At 39.0% G+C, this 23,841-nt stretch overlaps 1 protein-coding gene across 1 annotated transcript; it reads right to left on the bottom strand. All coding sequences in view use genetic code 11, as the record gives it.

The window, feature by feature from the left end:
- Positions 1 to 6,054: 6,054 nt before the first annotated feature.
- On the bottom strand, positions 6,055 to 23,189 carry EGR_00631 (WD repeat-containing protein; the record flags this gene model as incomplete). Its single annotated transcript, XM_024489880.1, has 13 exons — positions 6,055 to 6,492; positions 8,604 to 8,747; positions 13,605 to 13,853; positions 15,498 to 15,641; positions 16,363 to 17,136; positions 18,093 to 18,428; positions 18,510 to 18,627; positions 19,258 to 19,442; positions 20,399 to 20,564; positions 20,865 to 21,214; positions 22,043 to 22,340; positions 22,416 to 22,687; positions 22,725 to 23,189. The coding sequence occupies 13 exons, from the start codon at positions 23,187 to 23,189 to the stop codon at positions 6,055 to 6,057; spliced, it is 3,939 nt and encodes a 1,312-aa protein (XP_024355877.1).
- Positions 23,190 to 23,841: the final 652 nt, after the last annotated feature.

The following is a 23,841-nucleotide window of genomic DNA, read 5'->3' as shown; positions in this document are numbered from 1 at the left end:
GTTCTTCCGTTTTTCCACTTTATGTTTATAGGCATGTTCTTCGTGTATCCTGTTGTTGAACCGGCTTACGTTACTACATTTGCAAGTTTTGAGATGTAAAATCTTATTATTAAAATCCTTTAAGGTGCTTTAATCCTTTACATACATGGTAAGAATTAGCATAACGATTTGATGCAACGTTTAACTATCCTAGCTCTTCAGTCTCTACAGACTTTACTTCTGTTCCTTAAACTCCCCAGATCCTCCGTACGTTTAGTAATAAATCTTCTCCAATACTGGTGCGGTTTATTACAACTTCAGAGAAGGCTAGGGTCACCTGAACTACCTTATACAATCAAGTCGTTTTAGGATTGGTTAGGTATAAGCAAAAGCGCTCTTCTTTACCACTTTGGAAATTATTGTGTATCCTGGATGTGTGACACTCCGTCCAGTTTCAATGTCTTTGGCTGCACATTTCAAATTATACATTAAATTGAAATGTGTATTGGACGTTAAAACAAAGAAGCCGACGAATGTAGGGGTTGTTTTAATTGGGCTTTCTGAAAAAGCACCAAGTGTCATGATGGAGCTGCACCTTATATAACGCCGACAAAATCAGTTTTGAGCGGATGCTGAAGTGGAGTAGCATCTGTTTGAACTCCAGCGCGAACTCATCCAAGTATGGCGCATGCGCGTGTATAGTCAGAACCAGACTAATTGCTTTCTTCATTGCCGTAGCATCTTGAGCGGCAGTCAGTTCCTAGAAGTTCAGCTCTTTTTCTCCTCCCCCCCCTCCCTGCCTCTCTCACACCGTGGCAAGGGGCTAACAGCCTGCCAAAAAGCACTGTCTACACATTCATACGCACACACAAACATAAGCCCACATTTACTAGTCATTTAATCGTTTCGCCGTGTGTACATCAGCTTGTGTGTGTGTGAGTAGAGCGTCTAAGGAAGGGGAGGAGGGGAGAGGGGGAAAGAGAGAATTTAACGTTTTGGATGAAAGTGGGGGGTGAGGATGTACTAAAAAGATGGAGGAAAGCTTATTTATGGCCCTCTAACGTGCAGTCAAAGGACCGGTAAAATTAATCATCTCAGTCGGCTCTCCTCTTCCATCTTCTTCAAGTTCCTTGTTACTTTCTTCTGATGCAAGTAAGAAAGCTTGCGCTTGCAAAGTGAGACTTCTTGGTGGATGGAATATGTGCGCGCACGCCAGCTCTCTTCCTTTTCTCGCACTGCGGCATATCTTGCTGGCATAAGATTTTGTTCAGTTTAATGGCAGGGTTTTTATCAGATGAATAAGCACAACGAGAGAATATGAATTTCTAATGAGAACCACCCGACTGGAACGAAGGCAAACCCACCGCCTTAATCCCTAATTCCTAGGATTTTCCTCCTAACAGAGCTCACTGGATGTGCGGTGAGGCGTTTTAGCGAAGCCTCCGCAGCGCAGCGATTGAAAGTGGGCTCGTGATGCATGATTAGAGGAAAACCTTCTTGGGATTTAATAATGTCTTGCAGGTGTACTTTTTACGGGACGAAAATCAAGTAGGGGAAACTGTATGAGGCTGGGTGATCAAGTCTTTTAGGCATACCTAATATGTGAAATTATCTCAGTCTATCAGCCAACTCCAGTCTTGAACTATAATAACGCAGATTTTTTGAAAGAAGAGTAAAACAGACGACTAATGTTTGTAAAGCCCAATTAACAAGCAGTGTAAGTAACTAAGCCAGACATGATTTTGTTCAAAAATTTTTCTAATTAAAGGTGGCGTTCTTGCAGCACGTCAGTCTATGCTCCATTCGTAGCGTACGAAGACGTGATTGCGGGGAATTCAAAACAATAGCAAGTCAATTACAATAGGATAGACGTAAACAGCCTAATTAATGTCCTTTTCTATAAAAATTAATTGCCTGATTTTCAGGCACTTTTTCAGTTGTGCTTGTACACATTATACTCCCAGGTTGGTATTCACTTGCAAGCTGGCCTGGACGCCATCTGGCTCTCGCAAGTTATAGCATACATTTTGTACACTTAGCATGAAAAGCCTGCAAATTTGGAAGCGAGACGATCACAATTTTTATTTGCTTCAAAATTTCCTTGAGATTGCCCAATAAAAATTGAAACCTTGGCTTTATTTTGCATTGTTTAGTAAACCTAGGTGCCCTTCCAGTGTAAATTTCAAGATTTAACAAGTAAAATTGACAAATACGCGCTTAATTGTATCATATATGGTTTCGCAGAGCTTGACTTCTTGTTCACATCATCAGTGCAATTTGAAGAAGAAAATGTTTTTGAGGGAACATAAAGGTCATAAATATTAAAAATTTGAGTTTTCATTACTGTTTTAAGCAGATAGGATTTTGAGAATTCATTCTGATCTTATAAATTATATCTCCTGAAGGAATTTTGCAATTTGCAACTAATACCCTTTTCGGTGAAATTTCCTTTTCCTCAAAATAATATGCCTAAAATTCCTGAAAAAACCAGTATTTCGACAACAACGGCAGCGTTCCACCTTCTTATCGACAAAGGAAAGGTTAATTTGAAAATTGCGTGCACAGTCCCTTAGCTCATAGAAATAACTATCTTTGCTGAAGTTTTCCCTACTTCTGGTGTTGACTTTACTTTTGCTAAACACGCCTTCACAACGTGACATTGAGTGAACACTAAAACACGCAACGAAAGTGAATGGCATGCGAATCATTGGGTAGTCTAAAGTCTCGATCATTTCTCGACAGTTGTAGATGAAGCACGACCATTGACACACTGGCAGAGCGTCGTTGGAGGTGAATTAGCACAAATCACCATGGATGATGTTTGACACGTGGACACAAAGTTTTCTTAGATTTGCGACGGTTCAAAAGTTGAGCACATTCCTCGGGGCTTCAAAAATATATCAAAGGTTAATCGTCCAGCCTGCACACAATTTTTTTAATAAAAACACAAAAAATGTACGCAAAGGCGTCGAAGCAGGAGTTGTTTATGGGAAATAAAAATTAAAGTGTTAAAAAACCTAGTGGGCCCGAGTCAGACATGAACTTCTAGGCCTATGCAAGAAAGGAATAGATCTCTATGTAGTCTCTGCTACCTTTGTGCATTCACTGTGGAGCTCAACTAATAATTTGAAAACTTCAGCATAAAAGGGTTTTTTGGTATGATTAAACCGTTTTCGGATCGGCTGCCTTACTTCGTCACCGGTGGTAAAATTAAACTGCTTTGAATTGTAAATGTTCATAAATGATTACGTTTATTATTTCCATAGATGGTTATGCTCTCATACGTATTCTTCATACAACAGGCCATACGTTGACTGTTTATTCAGGATCATGGGTTTCATGCTCTGAGGGCTCACAAATGTGGTTCCAGAAGCTGTGAGCCGGGAGCCGCAACTTACCGAGTAATTGCTGGGAGACGTACAGCTGTATTTAAAACGTCCACATCATCCAAATGTTTTACGACGGCTGAACTTGTTTTCACCGCCTTCATCCACATATGCTGGTACATGCACCTACTACCACCAATGCCTGCCGTCCTTAGTAAAGTTAGCTGGACTAACCTGCAACGTGTACAACAAGGGGCAAACCTGTCAAGCACTGATGTAGGCGGTACCGCCACAGTAACACCCCTTTTATAAGTGCCAATTTAACAACCCATCTGAGCTGAAAACCTTTTGTGAATAAAGACATTTTAACAACCATTATTTTAAAATAGTCATTTGTTTTAAAGGACCTACAAAAGATTTACAATTGTTAAATACTGGTGGAATAGAAATTAATATTCACAATTATTTGCAACAATCACAGAAACTGCGTAAAAGGGAATAACTTTGATGTTTTCTGTTTCAATGATGATAGATTTTGAGAGGTGCGAGACCTAGATTTTTGATGCTTTATTCATCGAGCACCATTTGCTTGGTAGACTTCAAGTGGGCCAAAATAATAACCATTCTGAATATTTATCATCCTCCAGATAACTAGCAGTAGTTATCTCCGCATTTATTTAAAAATCACAAGCGATTCAGTAGGATTAGTCTCAAAATCCCCCATAAAAAAACGTATTTTATTTTCCTTCTCATCATAGAAAACAGTAGGTTTAGCTCACTGGAGTCAACTTCAGACAAATCCTATATTTTCCTGAAAAATTACGAGGATGTAAAAGTTAGGGATTCCCAAATGTGGACTTTTTTACAGATTTCACCTAATGATCCGACACCTTACGGGGCTAAACAGCTTCGCTTACTGAATAATGTGTTCAAAATTTATGTTGATTTGGTAATTTTCAGACTAAACGAAGTACTTATAACGGATAATTGCACCAATTGTAGTCAAATGTTGATAAGATTCCCACAGGGGGCAGGTCAACCCACAAACTATGCATGCATTCGTAGCCTAGTAAAAACAGACATGAGAATTTGGCAAACTGCTTTGAAAAAAAATGATTGCAGCAATATTTTACCCCAATCATTAAAAAGGCTTTTCAAATGTTTAAAAAGGGTGTTCCTTTTATTCAAAACTTACCCCAAAACTTGTTTTATGTCATAACTTGATACTAAAGTAAATGAAAATACTAGTAATTGTGGGAAAAAGACAAAATTCTGCCACAACCTGATGTATTTGGTATCATTTTACTAGGGAAAGTAAACAGGGTGACGCCCTAAGAGGCTTTTTTTATGCAACACCACCAGACATCAGGGCGTTGACTTGTTAAGTCGGAATGTTATTAAAAACTTATCCATTTGTCAGTCTAGCTAACTGCAGTTCTCTTGAACCCTCGAAATGGAGAAGTGTCTGCGTATTCACTCGGCATGGTTAATGGTATTTCGAATGTCCTCATGGCTTGCACACATTTATTTTCAAAAAGGAAGAAACTTAACCATATCTACGTAAAAGGTCTATTTTGCATTTGAAAAAACTTGACGCTATCAAAAGTGGTATTACGCTTTCCTCTTGTTTTGAAGTAATTTAAAAGGGTCCGACCTTTTTTCGCTCAAAAATTACAATGATGCATCCACCCTCCTGTCGCATTGAAGTGTCTGAATTAAAAATAACACACCCTTAATTTGGATAGCTAATAAATAATGCACATTGTACAATTTCATGCATTATTAGCAATGTTCCTCACAATGTTCCTCTTCATTTGATACTTGCTTTGAATGTAAAGATATAATGCGAATACTGACGACTTTCTGCACGTATGACCTTATCCGCAAATTTTCGAGAAGATCTTGATTTGGTCAACCCGTTTTTAATGGGCGTCCTTTTATTCTGTTAATTACAGTCTACTTTTATTCATTAATTGATAGCTTACATTTGATTTAGATTTATGAATAGGGAACACATACTGATTCTATCTAATCGACAGATATTTACGCAGCCTTTAATAAGCTACTTCTTGGCAAAGGGCTTTCATGGCCACCAAAAGAAGTTTGTTATGACCTAGAACTTTACCAAATTCAGATTTTGTATTATTCCAATGTTGCATCATTAAACACCGACACGTTTGAACACGTTCCTCCCCACTGAATACAAATGGAACGTTCATTCATGTGTATGTGATGTCGTACCTTCAGCCCCTCCTTGGATTATCTTTTAATAACATTGTTTTCCATGGTCAGTTGTTGCGCTATAAGCTGGAACAATTTCAATATGACACATCCATTTTCTGTATTTCCCATAAATTAGATAGTGAAAAAGTAATCTAAATTTAAGCGTATATCATTCAAAATTAGTAAGCGATGTTGGAAGCAAAATAGTACACAACGCATATTTTTTCAGTTAACACGAATTCGGTATATGTCGCAATCGCGAACTAAGGTCACTCTTTCTGGTCATAGTTCATGCTCCTCAAACCGGGATCAAGGTGTAAAGGCTATGTATTCCACATATTTTTTCCTCTACGAATAGAACAGTCTCTGGCTTATTTATGTTCCACTAAATCCATTAATCTTATTCCATGATTCAATCGAATTTTCGCACCGATAAGTAGCATAACAATCTTTTCTAATGTATGCCTTTCAGAGAAGACTGAAGTACAAATGCATTCACATGTACTTCTCGTCCTCAAGACGTGGCCTACGTTACTGAATGGGCCCTCGGCGTCGCCTCCTTAGGCACCGAGGATGCCTCTTCCGCTGACTGTGGTTCTGTAGCAGGCCTCTTCTTCCCCTCCCTCCCCCCACCATTAGCGATGTGAGGTGGAGCTAGAGGTGGGAGAGTTCCAGCAGTTGCGTTGCTCGCGTTGTCCACGCAGTACTGCGCTCCAAGGCGCAGACGCTCTTGCAGGAGATGCATGAAGTGAGACTGCTCGTGTAGCGTACGGTTAGCCTGAGCTAGCTCCGCTACTATCACCGGGTTCGGCCGATGACCCGTGACCTGCGTTAGGATCTCGCGCGCCCGATTGCCCTGCTTCCGGTTGATGCCCATCGTTGTCTCTAGATCGCGAACTCGATGACGCGAGTTGCGCAACTCCACGCGTAGCTTGTTGATTTCCTCAATCAGATACATATTCTCCTGAATAATGATTTAAGGCCAATTTTACTCAAGGGATACTAAAAGGCATATCAGTCTGGAAGTAGTTTTATTTTCAACATGCAGAGCTGGGGACCGTTACCATGGCTTCCTGCTAAAGTGAGAGCCGAGTCACAGGAGACTGAAAAGATGCGCATTGCTAAACATGCAATATCCTTCTGCATCATTCTGATTAATATTCATGAAGATGGCTTTGGGTGAATGTCGTGGACGCGAGTAAAGCACTCGTTACAGTGAAATAGGAAATGTGTTTTCACCTAGCATAGGTTATGCACTACTTCAAATAGAGGGAACAAGGAAATGCTAACGACTGCCTTAAATTAGTCCTACAGTATCAGAATTTCAATCCACAAAACGCGCTTCAACGAATACAAAGGAGAGACTGGGAATTGGGACAAAATTTAACAACTTTATCATATCCGTAGTTTTTGCGGTGGTAATTGTAACGTGAAGGCACTACATAATTGACATTCTTTGTTACTTTTCTAGAGAATCGCCATTGGTAAGGATGTTAATTTCAAACAAGAATTGGCTCTAGACGGAAAAGGCGGGGATGAAGGGATTATCGTCATTTATTGGCACATACCTACCCAAGAGTAATAACAATAATGTTTTATTAAACTCGTGCGATTTAGAAGATTTGCGGATAGAATTTTACAATTGAGTGTCTCTAGTAAACAAATACACAAATATATTAGTCTACAGATCATACTTGGAGGTCGAGCACTATAACATATTTTCGGTACGTTTGGTCCTAGAGTCCCAAAATAGGGAACACCAGAGACCAAGGATTTTAAATTCTAGTATGACGCCAGTCTCCATATCGGAATTGTTTCAAGCTCTGCCTGTCTACTGTACAGTTAGGCTCAAAAATCGTGGTGACATGATGTAATTCCATGCAATAAACCTTTTAGATCAGTGACGCCGAACTTAGGCAAAACATCAGATGAAGTGTTAAGCTAAAGGTTTCACAATGCTAACACTATTGAGATTTCACCTCAGAATGATTCGAGATAGCATTTTGACTAATGTTAATGTTATCTAGGTTGCAAATTTAAGTTTCAAAGAAAGCGACCAATGGGGATAGTAAAATGAATGATCAGTCAGGAAGGAAAAGGAACATATGTACTATTTGGCAAGACGCAAAGGGAAGAGTACAGAGGAACAGCATTGAAATTCCGTGTTTTTGTAAGTCTTGTACCACATCAAATGAGTTATTTGGATGTCTAAGGAAATCAGCAGAGCCTTACGGCACCAGGGTCCACACAAACTACAAAGTGGTAGGAAAAGTACCCACTACAGTCAAAGTCTACTAAAAAGCGACATTCTTCTTTATAAAATGGAATTGTCATTCACACCTTTATAAGTTTGTGAAATACTGGCTGCATCAAAGCTTCGTCGTCATCCTTTATTTACCACTAGGAATTATCTGTAAACCATGGGAGTGTGGCATTTGAGCAGCGATACATTTTTAATAACTGATTTCTTAGATTATTGTGATTCTCACATATAACTCATTCATTTTATCATAAATAACGCTGGTTAACATTTCCTCTGGACTTTTGGTGGGTACTTACTACAATCTGCAAAAGATATATACCTGACTTGATTAAATGTATCCAGTAAAGTTTGTTCTCTTTATAAGCAGTAAATGACTTTTCAGCAAGGCAAAGTGCTCCAGCAAAACCACCAACCGACGAGATTACTTGTTCCCGCTATTGAGATCAACTTCGTTACATAAGGTTGATTAAAGCAGTTTCTGCCTGCAAGTCCATGTAACGTAAATTAAGTCCGCTTTCAATACCCGTGGGAGAGAGATGATGAATAGGAGGCTTGTTTGCCGAGAGAAATGGAAAATAAACATACACTGGCACACAACCTGATTAATTTGTTTCGGTATTACATTAAACAAAGCTTTCTTTTTCACAGGGAATCACCGTGGTCTCCATTGTTAATTCTGCTCACACCGGCTGACAGGAAGTCTGCTGCCACTTTTGTGCCGGACTTTATTGCAGAATAATGCCTTTCAAATGCATTCAAAAATATCGATTTGTAAGTCGTGGTAGTTTGACTGAAATGCGGAGGGTACTTACGTGCATGATTCTGACGAACTCACTCTTGTGGATGACGGTGTCTTTGGCTAATTTCTTTCGAACTCCAGCCAGGGTGCGTTCAAGGTGGTCCCTTTGACGTGCGAATTCACGTTGCATTTCTTCGTTGAGTGTTACCTCGGAGACCTACAAGCGTAACACTTTAAATCCTGTTTAAATGCAAAATATATTGATAGACGTGTCTAACTATGTTTTGGCTTCTAATCATAGTTCACCTATTTGCATCTGCATGCAGAAAAGATAATCTTCTTACGATACCATGAGCAAGTTTTCCATAAGGTCTTGAGTTTGTTCTTTAGATCTGGTCGGTTTTTCAGACATAGCAGGAGTTGGAGATTTTCCTACTATTTAGTCAGCAAAAAGGTTGACATGATAGTACTAATACTATACCGTATCATTTATGTTAATAATCTCTTCGGAATGCAAACATTCTTGACTTTTAAACACTAATGCAGTAATGTGGTTTTGTCATGGTTGGAAAATTTCTAATGGCACCTAATGACATTCCCATCAAAGTGGTTCCAGGGGAAAAATTGGATGCGAATACAAACCAGAGATGCTTCAATGCATTTCACTTACAAGAAGCTCTGTTTTTGGAAGTAAATGTTTTGCAGAGATTACAGATTTAAGGAAACACTTTTAATCAGTCCATTTAAATGTCCAAAGCAACATTTAAGAGAAAAATGTTTGTTTTGATCATTTCCATAAATAGATTTTATTTACGCCTTTGAATGGCTATTTTCAAACCACGTAAAACTTTCTTTTAGTATTTTTAAAGTGCAATCATTGGGGGGTACGGCGATATCGCATTTCTTGTAGAAAGAGAAATAAGTTATTATACTCCAATAGTAAAAAGTGTCTGTCAGATTATGTGAATTTAAAGGAGTTAACTTATGAAGGCAATTTGACAGTGCAATTTTATTACTAACTACATTAGTAGAGAAACCGTCGAGAATTCACATACTCCGCCTGTTAGTATACGCCACTTCCAAAAACACCCCACCTCAGATGGGTTCTTAGGCACTGTTTATCGTGTTTGTCTGACCTTTTGTTCCTCTCTATCGTGGCACATTTCTCTGGCCTCTCGGGATTTTTAGCATGAATCCCACATCAGACTAAGCGTCGATTGATCTCGTTATGGAGCATGCATTCCTTCAAACACATCGTCTTTCCACCTGAGACAACTTTCCGTGTACAAAAGAGAGCCGTTTCTGTCAAGTGATGCATTATAGATTGTCCTTTCCACCTTTGAAAACACCTTCCCTCCCGACTAACTCACCAACCAACTAACTAATTCACTTTCTAAGCCACTAATGAGTTTTCCACAGTAGTTCTCGTCAAACACTGTATACGGAAATGTGAGTGTGGCAACACCCACAGGGAACTTTTTAAAGCAATACCGGACACTAGTCCCTTGGTAAATTTCCAGTAACTCCCACTTCACTGCCTCACTTTCCTTCACATGCACCACAGAGAATTTTTTTCCACCAACCATGTTAATTACGACGTCTTTTTCGCTTTAGTCATCTCTCTGCGTATCTGTATAAACAGCAGCATGAGATAACGGGGACTGGCTTAAAATGCCCACCACTAGAGACGTGTTCACAACAATCACCGGATTAATGCATATCCTCACATGTATTCAGGATTAACATTGTGCGAAATGCCGGACGTTGAATGACGACAGAGAACAACGCCTGTGAATTTGATGCTGCCATTCAAGGCATGGAATGGTTTATTGATGCATGACGTTTAGGTTACTCATTGAAGAAAACAAAAACAAAACGACTCTTAAGGAGGATTTTCCCTGTGATCATTCCATCACCACTGTCTGTTTGCAGACGGTAAATCAGAGGGTGAATTGCAACCCCTGAATTGCTCCAATCCAATATCGTGTCAATGAAATAGTTTTATTATTGTAAAACTATTCAATATTCTTGTTTATCCCCTGTCAAACTTGCCACTGAGTTGTTTCATGATGTTTATGTTCCACTTTTTCTAAACTCTCATATCTTACATAGAAATGTACTTTCTAGATGATGAGAAAAATTCTTCAAGCATTTAAAATGGTGAAATCGTGGAAAAATCAGAATTTGAAATGATACAAATAAAAGCGAGGCATGCATATGCACATGGCAATGCATAAAACCTGTAAATGGAATGTTTAACTAGCTCGCAGGTAGTGAATTGGCCCCTAAGTTGTAGTAGCGGAATTTGCGAGCCGTTCGCTACCTGATAGGCTAAGGTTTTTGTTGCTAAACTTGGGTTGGAACAACATGATTCCTTATCATGTCAAGTGGCCATGTCAAACCCTTCAAAGTCACACATTTTTCTGCCCAGAATAGAGAACTTTTCTAACATATGCTTTGAAAAGGAGCCTTTTCGACCAAATAATGTTAATAGCATGGCGGCATATTTAATGTTTACCAGTAATCTGATGATATTTAAACTAACTTGGGAGGCTAAAACCCCATGAAAAAAAGTAACCTCATTTAAATCCAAACAAGCTGAGCGAAGCAGTGAGTCCCCCAGTTATTTTCACGGAGAACTTCACTTATACACAAATGTGACTTTTTTGGGTCCAGCGATCAGAGCACCAATATTACAATCCTAAAATCTTATTATTTATCAAAGTGCCTGAAAAGGCGTGCTACTCACGAAGCCTAGGTGGTTATTTCCCCTTTTGGGAAAAGAAACCGTTTAACTTTTTTCGCAGTGCATTTCTTTAGCATATTTTTAAAAGCAAAATCACGAATTCGAGAGTGCGTCCTTTCATTTATTGGCCGTGCCTGTGAAATAATTATTTTCACTTCGATCATTGTCGCGGTTTTCACTACTACTCATTAGTTTTGTGCCAAATGTTTCTCTAAACGAAAAAATAACGAATTATTTTAACGAAAGGCGAATAACTAACAAAGTTTCACTAATCTGGAGGAAGAAGTCTTGATTTTCTTTTTTTTGTGAATGAAACCTGGGCAAAGAATAATTAGCTTCAGAAACTCTTTTTTCTACAATGGACGTAGAAACAATGGTCATATAAAACCATTGTTATTAGTTTGTACTCAAATATAAAGGTGAGGAAAAGTCAAAGTTAGGTGAAAACAAATTTGGTTGTTTGCACAACACGCAACCTGCAGAAATAACTGTTGCGTAACGAGAAAACTCTGCGTATAAGATAACACGTTAACGGTCCAAACAATGCATTACCTCACCAATGTGAAGAGGTTGCTGAATGTTTTGAGAACGAAAAATAAAAAGCGCTTATTAGCGCTGGTAGATTAGGGTATTTTATTCTTTATTGTCAGTAGAATTCTAACAGAGTAGCCACGGTCTAGAAACCGTTTTCGTATACCCATGGTTCGGTGTTTATAATTACTGCTAGATTTCCGAAGGATACACGACTTTTCTTCCATGACTTGTGCCGCACTCATCGATAAATAGGTGGTAGTTAACCTCTCTTTTAGAAATTAATTACTACCACTTAAAAGCAAATCTTTCAAATCTCTACTCTAAAAAGCTTTGCAGAGTAAATTGCATTAATGGACGTGCACCTAACCCTTGGAAGCAAGTAACAATTGAGACCACGTGCGACTCAAGCTTTTAGCTTAGTATGGGTAAAATTAAGCAGATAGAACAAGCAATTTCCTTCAGAGCTGCCACTATCCGGGCTATTGTTCTCACTTATACTTATGGAACAAATTGATGAAATGGGAACTTTAGCAGGCCATGACTTTGGTTTAATTTTTAGGACACCACAACCATTTCACAGACATTATGTTAGGCTCAAATAACCATTCTTACGTTTCACACAGGTGAAAACTCGGAATTCGGAATTATTTCCAGTTAGGCACTAAAAAGTAGCGTACTAAAGACGCAGAAAAAGAACCCTCGAAGAATTCTAATTTTTGTGGTTAAAAGTTCGCAAAAAATCTTATAGGTCCATTTAGTTTTGACCGATTTTTCTGTAACCTAGATTACCTAGGGTAAGCCCTAAAATCTACTAATTCTTAGGATAAACTATTTTGTAGATTTTTGCCTAAGTGTATTGTGCATTTTAAATAAATATCTGGCTGTGCTTCATGCATAGTTTAAGCCGCTATGCCAAAGTTTCATAGGAACATTTCGTCTTCTTCATGTATAACTCTTCTGCTATTCGAGTTACCGCTAAAGTGATTAAACATGAACCCCAACTAGACACCTACAGAACCTCGCTTTTCAAAAGCTTGGAAACCCTACTAAAGTTAATTTTGTTGTAAAATGATCTAAAAACGGGCCCTTTGCTTTGAATTTTACTAGTGAGGAGGAGGAAGCAATCATAGAGCAATATCCGTGCAAAAACAAAACAAAGTACTGTTGCGCATTTGGCCTGACTGTGTGTAGGAACGACACCACTATTCTAGCACACTTTTAGTTAACTGGCACAAATTTGAAATATCAATAATGGATTTCAACAAATAACTTCTTCCTTCCACAATCTTCACATTCTCTTATTCACACTTCTGAGACCAATCACTTTTATTTAAAAAGCACTTTCTCCGTAGAATAAAACTACTTTAATCTAGTGCATCGTTCAGTCTAGAGGTGCAGTGCAACTTAAAAGGTATGTCAGAAAACATTGTTTAAAAGATTAATATTCATGGAGAAAGATGGGATGCGAACAGATCTTGTCTTAGGTATAAATATTCGGCTAGTAATTTTATTTGTTAAAATTCATCAAAGGGATGAGAACTGAGCTTTCGTTGGGTCTTGATCTCAGTAGCCGAAATAATTAAAGCATTTTGTGCAGAATTGGTTCCACACACTATGCGAGGTAGGTATACAAAACGCTTTCAACGAGACAATTAGCACAACTTAAATTGACTCCTTAAAGGTGTCGAAGTATCTCCTAGATGCGCCCGTACAAAACTAGCGTTTCCAATAAAATACGACCTTCGTGCAAAATGTCTTTCAAGAAATAGGAAGAATGATTTCGCAGTAACCTACCACATCATTTTGAATGTGTTTCTTATAGAGCTCAACGATGCTCTCCTTAAGAGCTTTGGGCTCCTGAATCTTGCCAACAACGTTGTAGAGATCGATGCGGAAGCGCCGAACGGTAGCTTGGATATTGCGTCTTAGCTGACGCTCTGCCTTCAGCTCGCCTACGGTGGATTTGAGCTTCTCTTTCAACTCCTCGATGCTAAGATCCAAGGCTCCATTCTGTTGGTTGAAACGTTCCAGTTCACTTTCCATCTGTAAGGCAGCAAGACATAGTAGATTAGCATCTATACGGAAATAATTCCATCTGCTTACACAGTTCAAACTTATTTTTCTGTAGACACCAAAGCTCCTCCCGGATATGGCACTTTCTCGATCTAATCGTAAGACGTTAATTTAGAGCCGTAGACTTCAGGTGAGAAATACAATTTGCAGATTAGATTTCCACTCTTGATCGGAATCGTGACACATTCACACACTCTTTTCCGGTTCATACTAAGACACTGCACCAAATCACGTCACAAATAGATTGGTTGGGATAAGAACAAGGCAACGGAATTAGCATGTTCTTGTTCCATTGCTAACTACGTCTGATGTAGTTTTGAGTACCAGAGATTTATTAAAGTAGTAAAACTTTTGAGCTGTGGTGGTAATTTGGCACCCACTATCCAATGCGATTGTAATTGCAGCGTATTTCCTTCTGACTATAACAGGATTACCTGTAATTAGTTTATAGATGAAACAGACATAAAGCAGTTGTTGCGAGATTATTTGCAGCCAGTAAAGAAAATCATGCATTAATATCGTTTGTTGAGCGAAAAATAGAGGTGAGATCGGCTGAAGTACCACTTCAAGAATTCGGCCGATTAAATTATCAAGTTTCGTTAATAGCTTACTGGTTGACAGTTCGAAAATGGATTATATGCCTTGATTAACTTACACGAACTTAGTTTTCCGCCTTGAATGAATTCATGAACGCGTCTCTAAGTAAAAACGTATCAATTACAAACTTAGATTGTTGGCAGTAGCCACCCTCAGTTAAGCATGTCAAAGTCGATTCCATTGGAAAACTATGGGCCAACTTTGGGAAAATTGCACACTTATTATGCTAGTCTATTGGTGGTGAACTCTTCACCAAATACGATCAACAGCCTCCACTGTAACCGGGAAACAGTTTCATCTTTAAAATGATGTTACATATCCAAAAGCAAGTTTTGCTCCGCTGACCTACTTTCGGTAGAAAATTTCTGCAGAATTTTATCACCTACGGGGATTTTGGGCAGTTCTTCAATAAACTAGGGCAGCGCAAGCTAGCAATATTCCCCGAAGGCCAGTCATTACCCATTTGCATTTAGTGCGGTGGATTAAAAAATAATTTTTCTTTGCTAAAAAACTTCCAAATCTGGTAAAGTTTATATCGCAATGAATGGTTAAAATGAGTAGAAGACTTCATGGGTAACGACATATGATTGAAAAAAGCTATTAGGTCTTCCACTTTTTTATGGTGACAAAACGAAAGTGAAGTCAACGAAAAATAAATAGCTATGCCCGGCCACCTTTGCGTGTTGTAGTAGCTGACGTGATTTTGGGGAAAGCCCTGCAATTATCTACTGACTGTTTAGCGAGGCAGATATGTGACCAAATAACAGACGTCTGTCAAGTAAAAACATATAACTGAGCCCCCTCTATATCGCCATTCCCATGCCTCATCACCCTACCCACACAGCACGACCCTTTCCATAGTGTAAGTGAATCATTAAAAAACGGGACAGTTTTCCGTGAATTACTCATTTCTCCTTCCTCACCTCCGCCCCTCACCCACAGACTATGGCTTTGCGTGACATCTCGTCGTCCTTCCTCTCTGCGTGAACGTGTTTGAGGCAAAGGCGAACAACATACCTCCCGAATTTGCTCCTTGTAGTTCCTAATGTCATTCTCCCGAGGCTCTATCTGCTGTTTCAACTCGGCTATCTTGTAGGAGAGCACGAACTTGTACTTCTCTAGCTCCTGATTTTTCTTCTTTAAGTCGTATATCCTCTTCTCCTAGAATACAGCGGAAACATTTATATTTAAGGTCCTAGGAAGCGGTTGATCTTAGGACACTAAATTCTGGTGCTCGTTGGTAGGACCATTTAAAAGCATGGAATGCCTAATTAAATATATGGATACATTTCCTTTGATAAACTACCGGATTTTGGGAATTTGAAGCCGTTTGATTTAAATGAATAATGAAAGCAAAGTTTATCATGTTAGAAATAGATTCCTCCTATTTTCAAATGCTGAATGTAGGAGTTAATGAGTAGAGAGATTCAAATTTATTCAAGTCATCCGGATCAATTTGCAGAATTGCGGAGAGAAATTCATTAGCTAAGGCGCTTAAGCTTCATTTTGTAGCCAAAATCTCTTATTAGCTATAAATAGTACATTAGTCTTCCATAGAAGAGGCATGAATTTAAATGTTACTAAAGAGTGAAACTGCATATGCCAAACACTTAAAAAATTCGCCCACTTCGACAGATGAATTTAAAAGCCCTTTGTAGGTAAAACCGAAGTTCTTCTTTTAAACAGCTTTAAAAAATCAGTTGAAAGAATAGATCGCCATTGTTCCGTTAAAATTAAGGCCTATTTTAACTTTTAACTTTAAAGTTACTCGAATTTCGCATTTTCACTGATTGCCAAGGCAACAAAAAGCTTTTATATTATGAGTTACTTTTGATCACATATAACTTGAAGGGTGAATGACTTGTGGGAACAGTACCCTCACCTTATCCTGAATGGTTTCGTCTCTCTCCTGAATCTCTTTCTTTAGGCCCTGAATATCGCGCTCTTGGCCACGAATCACGTTGTTTAACTTCTGAGTCTCTCCATGAGACTTCTTCAACTCCTCCATGTGCTCATCGATCTCCTTCTGAAGACTGGCAAACTTTTTCTTCATGATACCCGACTCTCCACGTAGACGCGCAATCAGCTCTCTCTCCTCCCTTAACCGCCGCTCGTACTGCGTCTTTAGGTCCAAAATCTCTTTGTCGGCGTCCTCCTCAATCAACCTCTTGGTCACCTCATGCTCTGTCACTTGCTCCCTATTTTCTTTCTTCAGGACCTCCATTAACTGGGTCTTCTCATTCAACTTGGTCTCGAAGAACGTTGTCAATTCCTCCAACATCTTCTCCTTCGCCGTGGTCATTTCCGCAATTTGACTCTCGTAGGACTCCTGCATCTTCTGCGCCTTCTCCTGTAACTCGGCATTCTTCTCTACCTCCAGACTCATCTGTTGACTGGAGGTAATCTCGAGCTCCTTGAGCTCGCGGCTGTGCAACTCCATTATCTCTTGCTTCTCCTCACTGTGACGTGCCTCCTCGCGATCCTTCTCTAGCTGCAGAGTCTGGTTCTTCACACGGAGGGCTTCCATCTCCTTGATAAACTTTTCTGTCAACTCTTTGATGCGCTCGCTGTAGTTCATATCCTTTAGACGCAACTGATACTCGTTCTCCATCTTCAGCTCATCCACGCGTGTCCTTAGCTCTAACATTCCCATATTCTGGAGGCAATAAATTATGTCCAAGTTGAAAAATCACGCAATTTATCACCTGAAGTTCAACGTAAAATAATGCGAATGATGGCCCCCATCTTCTACAATTCGATTTGCCATTCAACCATTCCCTGCGTAGAAAATAGAATCATTTCTATAATTGTGTAACTCATATGGCATCGGAGATAGTTTGAGTGCCATAAACAATGTTTTAGCTCTTCGAGGAGCATAATAAACATTTTTCACATCAAGGGAATGCTTAAAAATCAAATAAACCTCTTAAGTAGGTTATTTTTAGTGGGTTTCGGCCATTTAGGCCAGTAAGAGTACCTGATTATAACTGCACTTTTTTGGTTCTTACCCTTCAACAAACATGCAGTTTTTAAAACGACGAATACGACAAATCTACCAGCAAAAATTGTTCCAAAAGTTGGCCAACTGGTACCCTAAAGTTAGAGGCCAAGTCGTAAGCCTAGAATGAAATGCTGAAGTTGTAATCTAACGTGGAATTCTGACCATGTCTCCAATAGATTTACCAAATTTTCTCATCGACAAAACAGTAAATTATACAAGAATGGAGTTCACTTTAACAAATCTATGGTTTCTTAACCTAAAAACTTAAAATGCATTAATTAGAATTCATTAACGTGGCAATGAGCGGTATAGTATTATTTGGTACTTAAATTTTTGTCTAAAAATTACTTATTATAGTTACTTAGGTCCACGTCACTTGGACATAAGGTTAAAACCAAATGAAACGACCATTTTCAGGGTTGATGCCTTCTCTTTCAAACAATAACAAAAAATTTTTGCATAAGGGTATTCACTACTCTTATAGCCTTTATCCATTTGTGTTCTCTTTGCATCGAATATTTTCATAATGTTAGCAACTGTTTCGTCTGAGTTTTTAATACCCTGTATTGCCTCAGCTACCAATCACATTTTGAATACCACTTCCCACTCACCTTTTCCTCCAAATCGGAGCGAGTAATGAGCACCTCCTCAGCCCACAATACATCTCTCTCAATTTTTACATTTCGAGTGTCCCGTTCTTGTAGCACCCACACCATGATGGAGCTGTCGTTGGAAACAGTGACGAGGTACTCGTCATTTAGAGTGATTCGCATCTTCACAATTGAGTCACAGTGGCCTACGTAATCTTCCCAAATGTTGTGGTTCGAAAAGGGAAAACGGTAGGAGCGCACGTGGCCCTCCTGTCCACCACAAATAAGTATTCGACCGCTGCGTGATAGCGCGATCGTTGTGAGCAGCATGTCCTCAGAATCCACCTCTAATGTTATCTGGCGGAAAATTAGTTTGTCACTGTAGATTTTACTAAAGTTGCACTAGTAGGCAAGATTGCAGCAATGCTCTAAACGCACGGTAGAATCTGTTATCTCCTTCACTTTACGGTCCGACCCAACAGCGTAGCTCGTCTTGGCATCCTCTGTGGCTGTGACACAGCTGTAACTGCATGACTTCATCACGTTTTCGTTCACTCTTTTGCCTAAAACCTCAAAACCTGGCTTATTTTTTACTCATAATAGTGCTAAATTGCAATTTACGAAAAAAATATATGTCTTATGCAAATCGTTTCAAATTTAAGCTCATTTCAAGTGAACACAATACACTGATGAATAAAGAGGAAACGGTAATATTTGAAATTTATTTTGTACCTACTTCAATGATAAGATAGTGTACATTTGGGTAGCAAAAATGAGGGCCTACGATCCCACATCAAATTCATTTTTACCCCTACTTAAATTCCTTATGAGCGTATTTGGCGGTTCATTATAAACATTTTAGAAGTGATAATCACCATATGATGGATTTCAGTAAAAGCGTTGAACAAGTTGTGTATGTTGTTGAGTTTCCAGATTATAGGAATAGAGAAAATGCCTTTTAACTATTAGATCTGACTTTGCAGCCTATTAAAGACTGCGCTAGTCGCCGAATCCCGAAAAAAAAACCAGTTATTTCTAAAGTAGAAAGTGGAAATAAGAAAGTTTTTGGTAATTTCAGTAAAAAGAGGGGTGGACATTGCAACACTTTTCACGTTCAAAGAAAAACATCTAGAAAATAAGTCATAATGCATTTAAAATAAGCGGCTTGCCGGTATAGGGGTCCCACTCGTAGACTGCACCGTCCATACCACAGGAAATGAGCTTGTTGTCATCTGTGCTCCACAGCAAACAACGGATCTTCCCATTGTGCGCTTTCAGTGTGTTGATGAGGACAAAACTTGTGGAGGAGTAGAGCTGAATGTTATTGCCCTGCACCGCTGCGAAAAGATGCCCACCATTACTGAATGCGCACTGCAAGAGGGAACGAAGCATGTGAATGTTCACCACAGTTACAGCTAGATTCATGATAGTATTCTGTTAAACTGAATTTCGGCACATTATTTGAAACTGGTGTAAGAACACTGTACATCCTTCTTCCCATCAAAGTCATGATTAAGGTTTTTAATTCATCTGAAGGTATCGCAATGCTAATTATGCTAAATGCAAATCACTGAACAAATCTCTAGAACGAAACCAAAGTTTGATTGAAGATACGCCTCTTTAAATGATTGAAAGTTATGCGTAAAAACCTACAGCCTATATTTTTGCAACTGTATTTTAAGGGGTGCTTTTATTGTAATATTTGTATTCTTAAGTTGCCCTGTCGTAGATCTGCTTTATTTTGTTGGCCAACTAAACTGCTCTCCAACTATCGCTCAGGAGCAAAAGTGTGGTTCAATCTGATCCGGGGTCTTTGCGGTTTTCGAAAGTAATTCACTTTGGCAAACCCAAAGCGTAAGTTTCCTAGAGATGTCACTGAATGTTTTTGGTCAAATTTCAATGTTTTCTTTTTCCAACGCTTTGTGGGTTTTGATTCCACTGCATGCTATTCATGGCTCTTTAAGTCTGAAAAATAACCTTTAAAAAGATTTTGAGCTGATGTTAAAAATTTGTCGGAATTTGTTGAGTTTAGTTCTTCCATGGTTTCTTGAAATGAATACACTTCTATTGGGTCACCAGTCTCTAAAATTTTAATCCGCTCATCTTTTTCTTTTGATTTATAGCCTTAAGTTTCTCATAATACTCTATGCATTTAATGTACTAAATTAAATTATCCCATTCTAATCCTTTTCTCCCATAATTTCTTCCTCTTAAAATTATTATCTCTGTGATTCCACTGTTAGCATTTTTACTGTGACACAAACGTCATGAAAATCACTAATTTGTGTACGGTGCTACCTACATGGACTTGTGCTTGCAAAACTTACCTCCTTGCACCCACGAATGGGGAACTCCTTGAAGGTTCGAATATCGTCGATAAGAAGGTTCATAAGGCGCAACTTGTCACTGAAGCCTACTAGAACGAAGTGACCCAAGGGATGCAAGGCTATGCTGTAGGTTTCCTCTGCAAACTCCTTATAGAGCTCAAGCTTACTGCAAAGAGCAAAAACATTAAAATGGTATCAATAATAGTGGTACTAGCAGCAGTAATAACGACTGTACGGCAATGCTAAGCTAGGTGGAGACAGTTTCAGTAGAAATACATGTTCTTATGCAGTAAAAGTGGTATTTCTGGTGATTTTTTTGATGGTGGACATGTTTTTGTTGTGACAACGATTGCTCTGGTTACGTCGGTGGTTGCAGTTCCGATGGTTATGCTAGTAACTTTGATTTTATGTCAGTGATGGCAGGAGTCTGGGCGGGTTAGACAGTAAGAACTGTAAGGAAGCTCACTTTGTCTCAAAGTTCCAGATACGCACAGTGTGATCAGTAGAGCAGGTGGCGATGAGGGGTTTGCGTGAGCAGATGTCGAGGCCTACGATTTTACCCTCGTGAAATGATTGCGTCATAAGACGGAAGTAGTCCACAGCGATGCCTTTCTCCTCCTCCTCCTCCGCCACCGTAGCATCCACGGACAAGCGTCGGCGCCTGGTAGACTGATCGATGCGCACCGCTTTGCCGTCACCCTCCTCATCCCTTCCGACCACGCCGACTCCTGCACCCAACTCTGACGTGAATAGTGAATAGGCATAGAGCTGGTGCGAAGCAGTGCTCGCGATCAGCGTCTCCTCTGACGGATTGATCTGTGGGGGAGAGCAATGAACTAGCGTCGGTCGTGCTGTACAACTCAGCCTCCATATTCTAATAAAGAAGGCTGTTTACTTGCTATTATTATTTTAATATATTGTATGATTACAAGAAAGCAAATTTCATAACAAATATACTAAATTTTGTCGTCAGAGAAAGCAATATTTCTCACACTGCAAACCAATACTTCCATTCAAGGAAGTAGATATCTTGTGTGTGGATGTATTTGTGATAAATACTAAGGAAGACAAAGTGAGGTATTTTAAAGCCTACTTATTTAACTGAAGTGACCTATACTTGTTTCCTTAATGGTTAAATTAAGCTTTGTAAAGACATTTCGACGAATAAGTATCATGAAAGCGCTATTCAGCAAACATCTTATCTGATGCGCAAAAATTCATTACATTGTTATATATTGTATATTATTGATAAAATTAGCAATAATGGTGGCATTCAAAACCAATTGGTACGAAACGGACAAATTCAAGCACTCGAAATTTTTTGAAATTTTAGTTTAAAACTTATAAAACAGAAGACCATGAAAGAGTGAGTTAAATAAACTGTTTTGAAAAATAGGCTTTAAGACTTGTAACCATAGCAATTTACCATAATTTCAGAAATTTTTAGGACTGTCATTTTTAACCCATGCCAACAGAATTTTGCCTGCAATCAATGCTGCACGTAATGTTGCTCATCATTTCTATCAATGACAACTAGATACTGCTGCAAAATGACCGACCTTACTAAGTTTGCGTTAGAAGAAACATTAAGCTTATTACAGTCAATTGGGCTCAAATTTAACTACGTGTGATTTTTGGGCTTACACAAAGCTGAGTGATGAGCTGATTGCTTGATAATCCAGTATCCGTACTCATGTTGGGATCAGTTGGGATTCGGATCTCCTTAACTCGAAAATAGTAGGACGTCTCCTCGCCAGCATTTTCAATGGCCGACTTCTTTTGTCTGCCGGGTTTACATTCTTCATTTTTATCAGCGTTAGTGTTATATTTGTAGCAATGTACCAGCCCTGGACCACATGCCACGTATACAAATTTGGATGTGGTGGCGATTGCAGTCGTACCCTCTAATGTTACGCCTGGAATTTCACTCGAAAGTGAGCTCCTAAGATAAAGGGATAAAATTAACCAAACACTCCATAGGACTGTTTTTACAAAAATTTAGTAAACTAAAGCCTACTCCTTATCGTCAATCTGCTCAATATCCTTGTTTAGGTGTCGACTGATACTATGTTCTTCAAGAGGTTCACCATTATTAATCAAAATCCATGTGCCCTTTTCGGTGCCCACAGCTATACGTTCATCATTTATCCAGGAATGGCACAGAAAGTTGTGGAGGTCAACTTTGCAATGGCCGATGGGTTTGATCACTTCCTCGTTGTATTTGTAAGTACGGAAAGTATCTTTCCCCGTAACACAAAGTTGTGTACTGTCATGCAAACTAACTGATATCTGACAGACAGTTAGTTTCAAATGGTAAGGCACTTACTTGGTGAATTGGATTTCCCTGTGAAGTGCGAACGGTAGAAAGACGTTTCGCTTTTTCCCACTGCCAGTAGATAAGAATCCAGTCAGGCCCCCCGCCCTGTGCAACGAGATATAAAGAATCGGAAGAAAAGGCGATGCTGACGAATCCCTCTGTAATAAGACCTGTTCCCCGAAGAAGCTTTTTTCTCTTAAGGGATGCAAGATCATAGATAACTATGCATGGTCCCCCATCGGTTTTCTCAGCCATAGCAACGTAACGTCTGTTAGGACTCATTGCCATCGCAGTCATTCCATTGCTTTTTTCTAAGCCTGGAATAAATTTCTGGCTTTTACGCTCCAAATTATAGAGGACTAGATTGGAACCGCAAGGATAAATTACTGTATGTTCGTCCTTAAATGATATTGAATTGGCTACCCCTGTTCTAAATCCAAATGCTCTAGTCAATTGAACGATGCCCGACGCCATTTAAATGATATTTGTTTTTCCCATAGATCGTGAGCACCAGCAATTTTTAAATGTAAAACGCTACAAATCCTATAGCAATCAATTTTAAGGTCGAGGTCAAGTGGTTACTCCCAAAATACCCGGAAAAAGGAGTGAGTATAATGAGATTCTGGCCCTCAAAGGTCTACATATATTTAAGACATTTTATCATTTACTATGTTTTGTGAGCAGGCAGAAATCTGGCTGTATTCATAAATTTTAGCGGCACAAAAGCCCGTTTACGAACATATTAAGAGCCTTTTCTCCCAATAAATATCATTATTGCTTGTCCATTTCAGCTAAATATGCAAACATTTTTACTACTCATTTTGCACGCTGTGATCCTAACGACTTTCACATAAAGTCATATTTGTTATTCCGACCATACACAAATCGCTGCATTTTTTATGCATACTTAACTCACTAATCCATTTTACGATGGATAAGTTATTGCTTTGGAATCCCTTCCACGCAAATTTTACCATATTCCTCACACATTACTAACTCGGGTGTTTTTAAGACCTAAGAGATATCATTTAGTTTTAAGTGGTTTGGCGGAGATGTTACTTTCCGCCTTGCAGTATTTTCGCAACCTCTCCAGGAGTGTATATTTTGTCATAATGTTGCAGAGTCA

The sequence above is a fragment of the Echinococcus granulosus genome (assembly GCF_000524195.1).
Source record: "Echinococcus granulosus chromosome Unknown EG_S00002, whole genome shotgun sequence".
NCBI classification, from domain to species: Eukaryota; Metazoa; Platyhelminthes; class Cestoda; order Cyclophyllidea; family Taeniidae; genus Echinococcus; species Echinococcus granulosus.
Note: the sequence above shows the minus strand (reverse complement) of the source record. Positions and strands in the feature narration are given on the sequence as shown.